This window comes from Enhydra lutris, unplaced genomic scaffold, assembly GCF_002288905.1.
Source record: "Enhydra lutris kenyoni isolate GAN:26980312 unplaced genomic scaffold, ASM228890v2 scaffoldscaffold5, whole genome shotgun sequence".
NCBI classification, from domain to species: Eukaryota; Metazoa; Chordata; class Mammalia; order Carnivora; family Mustelidae; genus Enhydra; species Enhydra lutris.
Window position 1 is genome coordinate 11,841,791 of NW_019154089.1, and position 14,416 is coordinate 11,856,206.

The window sequence follows — 14,416 nt, forward strand, 5'->3', positions numbered from 1 at the left end:
GAGCTGCTTATGGATACAGGTATGGTGCCACCTTGCAATGTGACAAACCTCTGATAAGACAATGAAACTATGTTCTTTGACCATCAGTCTAGCTGTGTGTTTTTCTTTGTCCCGTGGTTATCTGGGATATCTAAAAACATAGTATTCTGCAAGTGTGTAGGTTACCTGATGGCTGATGTCTGAAGGGCAAGTATGCAGGAATTACTCCTAAAGAATCCCTTTTGTTTTGTTTCCTTCCAATACAAAAGTTATGGGATCTATTCAAACCCATCATCTTGAACTTGAGTTTGCTACTGGGGAGACTAACTGGGTTCTGGACTTTACGCTGGCGACACTTAATAAACATTTATTTTTTCTTACTAGGAATCCTTACATATCTTCATCAGAGACCACAGGGGTGACACTATTATTAAAGAAAATTGGGGCTTCTTGTAAACATTCTGGAGTGTCCTCAACCTCTTGGAAGGGCTGGGATCCCCGCTCAGCTTCCAGCTGCTGAATTTTCCTTTCCTTTTCCTCTAAAACATCTTCCAGCTGGGTGATCTTCTCAGTCTGAAGGGAAACCTGCGTCGACAACTCCATAATCAGGTTAATTTTTCGATCACCTTCTTCCACAGGCGGGAGACCACCACAGGACTCTTCCCGAGCATTGTCTTCTAGAGCAAAGAAGAAAAAGAAAGTCTGAGCAGTTTTAATTGCATTTCCCAGAACTCAAAAGAGAGGGAAGATGAAAAAGCTTTATTTCTCACGTTCTTAAAAGGGAACTCAGAGGTTGCGTCATCTGGTCAGATAGACAGAGAATGGAATCTGGATCCGGTGAGGGGAAAGTTTCTGGGTGCTCATGAAAAAAGAACTTGGAAGCCTCCAGAGAGGGAGGAGAATCAGTTTTTGCCAACTCTTTTTTGTACACATTGAACTTTTAATTAACCATGGGAATGAGCACTCCTTGAAAATCCAATCTATAAACCACAGCCATCCCAAGTTTCACAGTATCCTTTTGCCTAAGAATCTTTCACGAGAGTGACTATCAAGTAGAGATATACTTTAAAATTGAATTTTCACTCAACTCGGAAAACAAAAAAAAGTTGTTATTCCCCATTCTGGAGGATGTGATGAGAAAAGACTAGTTCCTTAACCCAAGTCAGCTTTACAGTTGGCAGGGGTGTAATTTGAGGTGATCCAGGAAAAGCTATTAGCATGGTATGTGCCATTGAGATTCTTTTTTTAAGGTCTGAAGCTTTTTCAGCATCTCTTAATAAAAATTACCAGTATCTCCTAGAGGGAAAAGCTTATCCTTTATAACTTCTGACCCCTCAGATAAGGATAAAAACCTGAGGAAAGAGGGAGAAGGAGGCTCCAATAAGGAGATAAAATTTTGGTGGCTGACAGTAGGGAAACCTAAAAAAAAGAAGTCCCAGTAGACCATCAAAAAATGTAGCTGCTAAAAGCAAACCTCATCCTACTGGGGTTTAGTAGGATCACCCTCCTTTACCACTCTCATCCTGGAATTTCCACCATTAAAATCACGTCTCTATGTTACATAAAGTGCAGACATTAGTTGTAAGTAAGGGTTGTCAATTGCTTGGGTGTCATTGTAGAAATAATGGAGCTAATAGCGTATGAATGAATGGTATTGACAGCCGATTACTGTGGTTAAAGGTCCAACATTTACTCAGTCCTCAGTGAACGCAAACCCCACAGCTGCACCCTAGGGAAATCTAACTGCAGGTCCAGGAGACAGATGCCTGCTACTATTGTGTGAAGATGGGGCAGCTTTGCTGTGATGGCCCATGCAGGCAGGGAATCACTCACTTCTCAGCAAATAAAAACTCATTTTTGTTTGTTTGTTTTCTAATTTCCCCCAAGGGATCCTGGGATGAAAGCTTGAACACAGACATGCACAGTGGCCAGGATGCTTTGGGCCTCCCAGAAGTGATGAGAAGGAAGATCAGGATGTTCTCTGCTCTTAGCAGTTGTGCTTAGTGATGTCCTACATTTCGAGAATCCGGGGGGGATGTTTTTGTTCTGAAGATGGGAAATTTTAACACTAATACTGAAGGAGATGGTAGTTTGCCTGCCTTTCTTTACAAGCTATGAAAAAAATCTCCATATCTCAAAGGAGCATGTAGTTTGTTGTCTGAAATGAGATGTACTGTGAATATAAAATACACATTTGATTTTGAAGGCTTAGTGTGAAAGAAATATGAACTATCTCATTAGATTTTAAAAATTGGATATGTGTGAAAACAATATTTTGGATCTGTTGTGTAACATAAGATACATTTTAGGACAATATTCACTCATTTGTTTTTCTTGTTTTAAAAATGTGGCTCCTAGAAAATGGAAAATTTTGTATGTGGCCTGCATTGGTGGCTCTCACTTTTCTGATGGCTGGTCCTGGGCTCGAGTTTCCTTTTGGATAAGCACTTTCTGAAATCCAGGAAGATGGGTTCCTCGTAGGTGGCTCTAGCTAATATGTATGGTTGTTATTTGGGAGGGAGGATTGTTGACTCTCAACTGTTAGCACACAATTCATTTTTCTGTTACTTCCAAAGGTGGAGGTATGGAAATCTGGGCTTGGGAGAGTGGGTTCTTGTGGGTTGAAGTGAGTTTCCATGGGAGCAGAGAGAAAAGACAGAAAGTGGCAACAAGAGGCAGTGAGAAAATAGAAAGGAAAGGAACAGTGGGCAGGATAGGGAAGGCAGGGCCTTCGTGAGGCTCCGGGATGGAGAAGGGCCTCGGAAGCCTCCCTCCTTGTTGGGCCGGCTTGTCCTCTTTCTTTTTCACCTCTTCTTCCGTCTTTTCTTTCTCCAGTTTTTCCTCTCTTTTCAGGAGGAGTTATTTCCTACCAATTTACACGACTAAAAAAGGGTGTTTAGTGCCATTACAGAAGGCAAACTGGTCAAAAGTGTTTGTTTTTAAAAGAATGCAATATAGGTGGAATACTTTGTTCATCTGATTCTAGTGATAAAGGGGTAAAAATGCAGCATGGTGGCATTACCTGGGAATTGCTGTTACTAGGTCTACATCTTCTGTCTCTGCCTCCCAGAGAGAGTAATCGAGAGAGAAGGTAGAGAGAGAATGAGGAAGAGAGACTGGGTGTCTTGGTTAGCTCAAGCTGCCATAACACAATACCAAACCATTGCCAGGGGGCTTGAACAACAGAGATTTATTTTCTCACAGTTCTGGAGGCTGATAGTTTGAGATCCAGGTGCAAGCATAGATGGGTTCTGGTGAGAACTCCACCTGGTTTGCGGAGAGCAACCTTCCCACTGGGTCTTCCCATGGCACAGAAAGAGACCACAAGCTCTCTGATGTTTTCTTCTAAGGTCACTCATCTCATGACCCTACCCTTATGACCTCACTGAAACTTAATCACTCCCAAAGACACCATCTCCAAATGCTGTTGCATTGGGGTTAGGGATTCAACATATTAATTTCATTGGGGACACAATTCAGACAATAGCACAAGTAAAAGACAATTGGAAAAGGAGAGTTAGCACAAGGGCCTTGATTCTCACTGTATTGTTTTCATGTATTAAATGAAAATGCTGATAAGAAGATAAGTTAAAGTGCATCTACATACCAGCTTTTTTAGATTCCTCATTTAAGTGATACCTTATAGTATTTGTCTTTCTCTGTCTGACGTATTTTACCAAGCATAATGTACTTAAAACCTGCCCTGATCGAAAAAGAGTGGAGTGGGATTTACTAAGAGATGGGGGATAGGGAGGGAGGAATTGGAGAGGTATTGGTCAAAGTGTACAAATTTCTAGTTATAAATTCTGAGTAATGTGTAACATAATGATGATAATTAAAAATACTGTACTGCAAATTTGTAAGTTGCTGGGAGAATAGATCTTAAATGTTTGCTCCACAAAATAGAAATGGTAATTCTGTGATGGGATGGTATTCTTAGCTAATTTTGTGGTGGAATTGTTTTGCAAAATACACGTGCATCTCGTGAATACATGGTGCACTTTAAACTTACACCAGGTTTTAGGCCAATTATAATCTCAATAAAACTGGGGAGAAAAAAAGATAAAAAGAAGTATATATACCAAGAAGGAAATTTCTCATACAGATATATTTTACTATTTAATGACCTCTTCACACATACAATGAAAATATTTTTGTTCTGTTTCTAAACATATTACAAATCACAGAAACATTTTAAACTCTTCAATGAAGTGGGGAACTCCAGAATAGGGACTCATATCCTATCTGTAGTGGAAATAGCCCAAGGCCACCCCAGTGATTTGTCCAGACTCCACAACTAATCTCTGCCTGATCTGCTGTGCCCCATTCTCCTGGAGTCAAGGCTCCCTTACCCGAAGCCCCTGACAGTTCTACTCATCCCCACATCTCAAACACTGGTGGTCCTTCCTAGATTTTCATTAGCAGCTCATATAGTCTTGCCAAGGTCACATCTGCCTGAAGCATGGAGGATTCTGTCATCTGACTGGATAATCTCAGGAATGGTTAGCCCCATTCCCAGGGGCTCCAGGAGACACAGAGACAAGAGAAATTCTCCTGTCACAGGGAAGGAGAAAACCTGATTAGCCATAGTCAGGGTATGACATCACAATTGCTACCATTGCAGAGGTTTTTACAAGTACATGCTGTTTTTCATGATTTCCCCTCCTTCCGCTTCAATTTAAAATAGGCGTGAAGCAAGAATGAGAATGATGGCTTAGGGTCATGGTGATGAGGGAATGGGATGTGGCAGTTGTGCAAGGTTAAAAAGGTTTAGAAAGAAGACAGACAACAGGGGCATTCTTTTGCTCACAGCTGGGGCAGGCTGGGCTCACTTTTTGATGTAGCCTTGAAAGACAAAAGGCCCAGAAAAAATTGTGCCATTTGCCTTAGACCATTTCCAGCTTCTCATTCTTTTTTTTTTTTTTTTTTTAAAGATTTTATTTATTTATTTGACAGACAGAGATCACAAGCAGGCAGAGAGGCAGGTAGAGAGAGAGGAAGAAGCAGGCTCCCCGCCGAGCAGAGAGCCCGATGCGGGGCTCGATCCCAGGACCCTGAGATCATGACCTGAGCCGAAGGCAGCGGCTTAACCCACTGAGCCACCCAGGCGCCCCGCATTCTTAATAGCATTAAACCCTTCATGTCTTAGCAAAGTGCTGTATGTGAGTTATATCAAAAATACCAGTAACTAAAGAGATAATAGCAGAGGTCATTATAGTTTGAGTAGCTTAGAGACTTAGACTCAGCTTAGAATTGGTATTTAGGACCATCTGATCTCACCTGCACATTACACCTGAACATCCCTATTAATTAGGGAATTCCATCTGCAACATCCCTAACTGATGCTTTTTTAAGTGGCTCTCAGGCATGAGTGTCTTCTCCTGCTCTTCATAGGTCAACTGCCAGTAGTAATCAATGAGTAAAATTTGCCTTTTATCGTCAGTGTGGCTTCACGTTGTTAGAGAGATACCCGGTGTGTAGAAAGCTGTGATGGGCAGACTGAAGGAGAGCAGGATATGGCTTGTTGCTAATCAGAGAAAGGACATATGGTGTAATACTAGGTTCAAAGACCTAAATCACGTGGAGACATTGCTTTGTGCATCCGGGAAGTTAGTAGTTTCGTGTCCACAGTGATACATCGCTGAAGGGTGACCCAGTGAATGTCTGGGAGGCTTTTTTTAGATTTTCTAAACACTTGTTTCTAAAAATGGGTGTTTCCCCTTTGGATCCCTTCACTCATGCCACCAATGTAAAAATGTTGAATGAACATAGAAATGCTAAGAACCACTGATCTAGTTTCTGCTTCCCATGCCTTTCATGATGGGAAGCACACATCTCCCCAGGCAGGTCTCCACAGTCATTTAAAAAATTAATTCATTAGTAATTAGTCACTGGGACCCTGCATATAGAGAACGAATGAGATGCTCACTTGGCTCCCACATTCACAGTTCCATGCTTGGGCAGGGGAGAGGCGGCGCTGAGTTGGGCCCCAAAGGACATTCAGGATTTAGCCTAAACAAACATCTGTGCTGCGTACTACCTCATCAGTGTTTACTTTTCTCTTTGCTTTTCAAGCTAATGACCAAGACTGCCAAGTGTTTACTCAATAAGAAAGACTCTTCCCGGTGAGGTGATTAAATACCTTATTTCATCAGAGCCACCCAGGATTACTGTTTGGCCTAAAAGACTATGTCAGCTTCCTCCTCTGTACAAATGCCCATCACTCTGACTCACCTTCATGTGGTTTTGGAAGCTGTATATATTTCTCAGTAACCACAAGGGAGTCCAGTTTCATCTACTGCAGTACTTGGACTTGAAAATTGGCTCATCCTTGTAAATAGCACTCTCTCACTACTTGAACAATAAACAAAACTTCAACAATAACCTTCCTAGTTTTCTGTCCTTTTCTAGACTTTCACAGTTACCCTCCAAGGATAGTACTTTTCTGCAATAAATGATTTGCTTATTTGGGGGGTTCCTATAGCACAAATATTTTACTTCTTGAAAGTCAGATTAGGGGACACCTGGGTGGCTCAGTTGGTTGAACCGCTGCCTTCAGCTCAGGTCATGATCCCAGGGTCCTGGGATTGAGTCCCACATCGGGCTCCTTGCTCAGCGGGGAGCCTGCTTCTTTCTCTCTCTCTGCCTGCTGCTCTGCCTGCTTGTGTTCTCTCTCTGTCTCTCTGACAAATAAATAAGTAAATAAAATCTTAAAAAAAAAAAAAAAGATTAGTCTTACTACTTGAAGTTTTCTCTGTTTTCTCCGTTCAGTGTTTTTATTAATATGGAGACCAGGGTCTCTAGTGACAAACGGCCAACTTCAAAGAGTTTTCAGTTACTTTCTATTAATGCTGTGAATGCTTAGAATACATTTGAAGTTGGCACATGTTTGTTGCTTTGGAAATGAGAACAGCACTAAAAAAAAAAACAGAGTTAATGGGGGTACCCATGTGGCTTAGTTGGTTGGGCATCTGGCTCCTGGTTTCAGCTCAGGTCATAATCCTGGGGTTCTGGGATCGAGTGTCGCCTTGGGCTCCAAGCTCAGCAGGAAGTCTGCTTGGTGATTCTCTCTCTCCCTCTCCCTCTGTCCCCCACTCCCCTGTGCTCTCTCTCCCTCTCAAATAAATACATATTTTTAAAAGAAGAATAGATTTAATTGGCAAATAAGTTTGGTCAGTTAAAAGAACTGAAATGTTGTTTGATAGATGCTTATAAATTTTCAACATGTATCCAAAAACTTCCCACATCTTAGTGATGGCCACTGTTACGATAGGATTTTATATTAGCAGAAATATCTAAGATGCAGTGGTGGACTGGAGCAAATATATATTTTCACCTAGCTGCAGTCCAAGAACCCCACACCTTAGATCCTGAACACATGTGTTTTAGTAAATGCTTTGGAAGGAACAAAATACTTAGTTTAAAACTACAATGGTAGGGATGCAGGACTGATGACATGGGAAGTGCTCTGGAGAGTGAGCAAAGAGCTTATAGAGCACTTAATGAAGAAAACACTTGGGAAAAACAAGGACTGAGAGAGTGTGTAGGAAGCATTTGTTGCTTCAAGTTTTGGGGCCTCCCACAGATGTTGGGCCCATGCCAGTCCCCAGAACCAGCATGAGGGGTCCGGCTGATGTGGATGCTTTGAGGACTTGTACAGTGTTTGAGGACCAGGTAGGATGAAGAACACTCACCTCCAGCTGTTAGCATTGCTCTTGTGGCTGTAGGATCCTCTCACTGGGAGACATGTTGAAGAAGTAAATGGATTAAGGGAACTGCAAATCCCTACCCTCCTTCCTTTGTTGACTTAGAGGCATAAATGCACATGATGCCCATGTTTTGTGTTTATTGAAATGGTTAATTCTCTCTTGCCCAGCACAGGTACTGTAGTTGAAGGACTGCAATAGCTTCATGTCTGGTCCTATTGCTTCTGTGACCTGCCCTTTCAGTTTGGTTTCAGCTCTATACAAAGAGGTCTCATTCAACTTTACGTTGGTCTCGACAGTCTTTTGTCTAAAATCTGATGATTTTTCATCTCATGTAGACTAAAAACTCACCTTCTAACATACTATGTGATCTGGCCCCCCTTTACCTCACGAACACATGTATTCTTTCTTTCCTTGTTCCTAGAAACAGGCTAGGCATGTTTCTACCTCAGGGCCTTTACATTTGCTACTTCTTCTGCCTGGATAATTGCAGCTTGGATGCATACATGGCTAGTTCCCTCAGTTCCTCAGGTCTCTCTTCTCCAAAGTCACCTTCATCCAGTGAAGTCTCCCCCAGATGTCTTGCCTACAATTTCAATGCAGTCCCCACTCCTGGACAAGTCAGATTCTTTTTTTTTTTTTTTTTTTTTCCGAAATGTTATGTCTGACAATTCATTTTTGTCTTCTTGGTAGTCTCTTTCTACCCCCACTAGAATGAAAACTCCTTGAGGGCAGAAATATTTGACTGTTTTGTTCACTACTATGTCTTCTCTATCTAAAGCAATGCCTGGCACATGTCTTAAGTCATTTGTTAAGTGACTAAATGGATGAAAGTTAAGTGCATATATGATCCAAAACCACGGTAGCAATGCACCAGTCTGAACTGCACGGTAACTATGCACCAGTTTCCCTTGGTGCATAGTTCCCAGATTTCCTCCCCAGGCACATATTTTATTCACAGAAAGCTTTTCACTACTGAATCTCCACACCCTAACATCCCAGAAAATAAACTGTTATGATTGTAGAACATTGTACTTAACACTTGTGAATTTAAGTTTTTGTTAAATGGGAAAATGGAAAAGTTAGAATAACTCTCTTCCGGATCTGTGACTTAGATTCTATGAGCTATAAAAATGGTTCTCCACACTGGCACTTGGGGAGTTTCATCAGTATGGAGAATCCAAGGTCTCACTGCTGAAAGTCTGCTTGACTGAATCTAAGAGGGTGTCTGGGAATCTATAGTTTTACAGAGTGCCCTAGGTGCTTCTGATGATTGGCCAAGTTTTGGCAGTTGAATTTCTGCTGACCTGTAATAAGCATGGGGAGCTAAATTTCTGGCTAAATCCTAAAAGGTAGGCCAGAAATCTTCCAGGCATGCCTCTTCTTGACAAGGCTGCAGTACGCATAGCTGACGAGAAATCACATCTATTATATTCTTAGTGCCTCTCCCTTGTTACCTGACATGGCTCTGCCTGTGAATATTACCACTGACTGAATGTATCCATGGTCTTCCCCTCCCTCCCTCCACAATTAGCTTAAATCTCCGCAACAACTTGCTAGGTCTAACTTGGCTGAATCTTCTCCAGAATCCCAAGAAAATGATGAGTTTGAAGGTTTGTTTTTGCTTTTGTTTCTGTTTCTCAGTTGGTGGATGGATCTATTTCCTCACAAGCTAGTCTGGAAAGGAAAAGAGGTGTCTCTCAAAAGAGAGATGATGCCTTGAGGGCAAGCACAGTGATTCCCCGGCTTCCATAGCTGCCACCATCACATAGGGAGCAAGTGAATCCCCTTCAGCAGATCTGAATCCAGGATTTTCTTTCTGGAGCTTCCTGAAGCCAATTGATCTGTCCCTAAAAGACTGATAAGAATAATATTATATCAGAAAGATGTGTGAATACCTTGGTACTAGGTTGGGAGGTGGGAGAGATTTGTTTGTGTGGAGGAGCAAATGAGGACATCTCAAAGATGGTGCCACAAAATGAATATAGGCTGGTCCATGATGGGAGAGGGGGGAAAGCAACCAATGGCCAGACACTAGGTGGGGGCCTAGTGCAGTGCTGCATCCCACCTTCTTTCTTTACCAGGTGAGGGTAGAACAATGTAGGTTAACTTAGTCCTGCTCCCTTTCAGGGAAGGGTGTCTTCCTACCCTCTCAGGGTCTTAGATCTTATCAAATTGTTCTACAGAAAGAGTTCTTCAGCAAGATTGGGAAACAACACAAACACTGTTAGCATCACAATGCACATGAGTTATGCCTAGAGGAAATCAATCTAAGGGGAAGAAATGTTTTTTATTGGAATCTCTTCTGCATTTCCCAGTGAGCAGGACCTGAAGTCCCCTCCTATAATTCTGGTTCCATTGAAGAGAAGAGTGGTTCAAGCACAATGACTGATGCCTGGTCAGAGGCCTAAAGGTGAAAATGGACTCTGGTAGGGGAAAAGAAGTTCATAGGAGGGAGATACATAGGAGACTGAGAAAAGAAGAAAAAGAAGAGATAGTAGATGAAGGACTATTTCTATGCTTATTGGCGGTGGAATCGGTATGAACTCAAAGGCAATTGGAGAAATAAAAATAGAGATGATTTTATATTATTTGGACTGCATGTTGTACTAGAGTGTACAACTCTCCTGCTCTTCTTCTTTTTTTTTTTTTTTTTTTTCCTGCTCTTCTTCTTGATGCACAGGGGTTATATGAGGCCAAGTCTATAGAATGAAGAATACCAATTTGGTTGTTTGCATTAATTTTCAGTTATTTGTTACAATTTCTGATGTTGCATGGCTTTGAGAATTTATACGATGCTGTAGTAAGAACAGTATTGGCAGTGTTATTCTTTGACAGGGGCAATGAAAATTAATGTTTTATTTTTTAATGGAGAAAGGTAAGATAAATAATTCTTCATCTTTGTGGATTAGGGATTTGCTTGTATCAACTAGGCAGAAGAATGGGTTTTGTGGAGAAGAGTGCAAGTTATTTTGATTGAGTTGACTTGACAGTGCTATTAGATGTCCCTGACAACAGGACACTTGGATGCGGTCATTTGGAGTGACATGGCAGCTATACCTCACCACATATGCGTTCTTCTCTTCCTTAAGTCTTATCCTATCCCTCAACTTCTTCCTTTTGCTTAGCTTAGTGATGGTATCACAGAATTTTACCAGCCTCCTGGATTCAGTGCTAGGTCTAGACTCAGCGCTTCTTGGATGAAGATAAGAAATATATGCAGAAGATATAATAAATTGCAAAAAAAAACCAAAAACCAAAAACCCACTATTGTGACAAAGACTCTTTTCCTAACCAAACTTTACTTAGGCTCCTCTGAACTCATCTTTCAACCTTGTCTCCAGGTGCCCACTTGCCGAGAGAAGTCTGCTCAATCACTTTTTGAGAGTCCCCACCCTTAGAATCTGATCATTCTCCAGATGGGATGAAATTCCTTGTCCTCTACCACACCCCAGGTGACATCTGGTCACCCTGTCTTGCCTCCCCACTTACTCATCCCCCACCAACAAACCGCACACACAGCCCCTACTATAAATCCCCACTTTTCCTTGTCATAATATAGAGTGGAGCCACCCTCTCTTTCCTACTGTGTTAGTCTGGACACTAACTGCCATCAGTAGCCCTTAATAAAGTCTTCCTCACTGTTTGCCAGGGTGTCACTATTGTTGTTTTCTTAAAAATAGCAGCTGAAGGGTCATACAGAATTTATTCGGATTGTTGATGTATTTCACCCTGGAATCCTAAAAATGATAAAATCAACTGCACCTAGTACTGTCCGAGTTCAGTTTTCGCATCATGCAGAACAGTTGTCCAGGTGGTGAACACTCCTTCTTAATATAATGACATTGATAATGACATTGCTGAGATTAATTACTGAGATTTTTAATTATGTAAAACATTAAGCAGAGGATGCTCTTCTGGCTCCATCCATTATTTTCAACAAGCTTCTCAGAGTACTTTAGAAATAGAGAGGTAGGGTAGGCAAAATAATGCCCCTCCCCAAAGATGTCCACAAAGTTATCCAGAATAATGGGCCCCCAAAGATGTCCCCAGACCTCTGAATATGTTTCTGAAGATGTTACACTGCTGCCTTTGAAGATGGAGAAAGGAACCACAAGGCAAGAAAAATGTGTGGCCTGTAGAAGCTGGAAAAGTAAAGAAACAGATTCTACCCTAAAGCTGCCTTGTGGCAACAAGGAACATAGTCTGTTGATGCCTTGATTTTAACATGGTGACACCTGTTTTAGACTTTCGGTCTTCAGAACTTTAAGATAATAAATCTGTGCTGTTTTAAGCTGCTAAATTTGTGGTAATGTGTTATAGCAGTAATGGGAAGCAAATATAGAAGGGAAAACTAAGGAACATCTGAGTAATGAGGAAAATCTATAGGATTCCCAGAAAGCTCATTTATGTGCAAAGTCGGGGTCTGGGGATTGAGCCCCACCATGGGCTCCATGCTCAGTGGGAAGACTGCTTCTCCCTCTCCCTCTGCCTGCTATTCTGCCTGCTTGTGCTTTCTCTCTCTCTCTCAAGTAAATAAATGAATAAATAAATCTTTTTTTAAAAAGGAAATAAAACCCTTTTACTACTTAATGCCTCTTCAGCTTTTGCTCTGTAACTGTTCTCCCCTTTACTATCAGATCTCTTGAAAGAGTTGTCTATACTCTTATTCCCTTTCTCCTTGTGAACGTAGCACACTCTAGCTTTTGTTTTCCATTACATTATTCAACTTCACCTTGCTGAACTTACTGATGTCACTAAATCCATTGGACTTAATGTTCATCCTGTAGGGCCTCTGAACATTTGTGGTTGTTGACAGCCTCCCATAAGACACTCTTTCCCTGACTTCTGTAATATGACACTGTTTTCCTACAAACTTTCTGACTACTCCTTTGGTCTCATTTTGTGGGCTCCTCCTCAGAGTAATTACTGCATGGAGATCCTTTAAACTCCTGGTCTTAAGCTTTGTCCTTTCTCTCTATAGGTCTTTTCTGTGGCCTTGGTTGCATTCTGTTTGTATGAATGATGCTCCAGTTTACAGCTCTAGGTGAGACCTGAGCCCTGGACCTGGGACCCCCTCCTTTGAGATCTCTCACGAACATCTAAGATACAATACATCCTAAACTGAACTCATTATCTAACCTCTAAAACTGAGTTCCTTTCAGTATTCCCTAGCTGAGTAAAGTGGCATCACCATGCCTCCCCTTGCTAAAGTCAGAAAGCTGAGCATTATTTTAGGTTTCTCCTTTACTTTCATGCTCTTCCATTTCTCTTGTCCCTAAGTGCTGTTGGTTCAAACATCTAAATAACTCTTAACTTTGTCTAATTGTCTCCATACCTATTAGATCAGGCTATGTATTCCTGTAATATCTTTCAACTTGTAATTCTCATTCAAAAACTAAGTTCTTAATCTCCATGGGGTACTATTTTATCAAGGACTTTCCCAAACTCCATTATTTCTTCCTCAGTTTTAGTCACTTGATGGAACTATAATAGATGGCCATAAGGAACTAACGGTTGGTGGGACCTACTTTTCAGATGACACAATGGGCTTTATAGTGACACACCTGAGCATTTGGACATTTATTGTTGGAATTTCCAAGGTTTAGTTCAGAAGAGACCAAGAGAAATGTGTGTTTTAGAGAAGAAGCCCTGAAGTTCCTTTAAGTACATGAGAGGCAACAGCAGAGTTGAAGTGGGTAGGAGATATCAAATCGCACCCTTGAGAAGAATAGCTCACAGAAACAAGGATTGCTTCTTAGTGTCACCTCCTATACAAGTCTAACTTCATTTTTATTAGCTTTCTTTTAATGTTATGCAACTTGCTATTTGTTTACATTTCACGCTAAGAAGACAACAGTAAGAAATGGACTCGGGGAAGGGTGAATGCCAGGGATGTCTGTGCTAACTGAAATCAGCAGCTTAAATATGTTCTGTTCTTGACAACAGCCTATGGAACATGGTTCTTTCAATTCCTCCTCCCAGTGGAATGACATTCCAGTTTTATCAGATTTATTTTATTTTTTTGAAATTTCAAGATGTAATTTCATCTTAAAATTCAAAAGATAATTCAGAAGTGATGGAGAAATTCCTCATGAGGGAATTCAAACAAGCTTTTCTTTATTTAGTAAATCTGATATTTGGTACAAATGTTAATTTTCATTGATGTTTTCCCCATTAATTAACCTCCTTTATCATGTAATTTATATGTCTTCAGAACATTATCAAAGCTAATGGCAAAGGAGTTATTTTCAGGGTGGGCTTAAATTGAAGGCACTATAGAGAAACACAAAAATGTATCTAGGAGACTACTGAAATTCTTAGAAATATGCTTCTCATACTGGAAAGTTTTGTGGTATACTTTGGATGCATTGTATATTTGTATTTGAAAAATAATATTTATAAGTTTTAGAGCTATCAAAGAACTCCCACAACTATAATTTCACTTCTTCCTCTTTCTATGCAACTCCCCTCCATCCTTGTAAGATAGGAGGAAAGAGAGAGAAAGAGGAAGTGGGAAAAGAAATAAACATTTCCATGGCACCTACTGTGTTACTTTACTAAGAACTAGTTCAGTTTTTTCTGAGCTAAAAAAATGCTAACATAATAGGAATCTTAGGAACTGGCAGCTAGATTACTATTAAGACTTGTGGGCATTTGTTCTGGCTACTTTCCAAGATGACCCTCCCAGTGTCTTTTGGTTTGAACCACCTGGATAAACAAAAGCTTAG

General features: G+C 40.9%; 1 protein-coding gene across 1 annotated transcript in view; it reads right to left on the reverse strand.

Moving 5' to 3' along the window:
* Positions 1–369: 369 nt before the first annotated feature.
* The window catches only part of LOC111141071 (coiled-coil domain containing 192), a 203,230-nt gene continuing 189,183 nt past the window's right edge, over positions 370–14,416 (reverse strand). The window contains exon 8 of the mRNA XM_022493400.1: positions 370–656. Within this exon, the coding sequence (XP_022349108.1) occupies positions 370–656 (287 nt within the window). The remainder of the gene's footprint in view (positions 657–14,416) is intronic.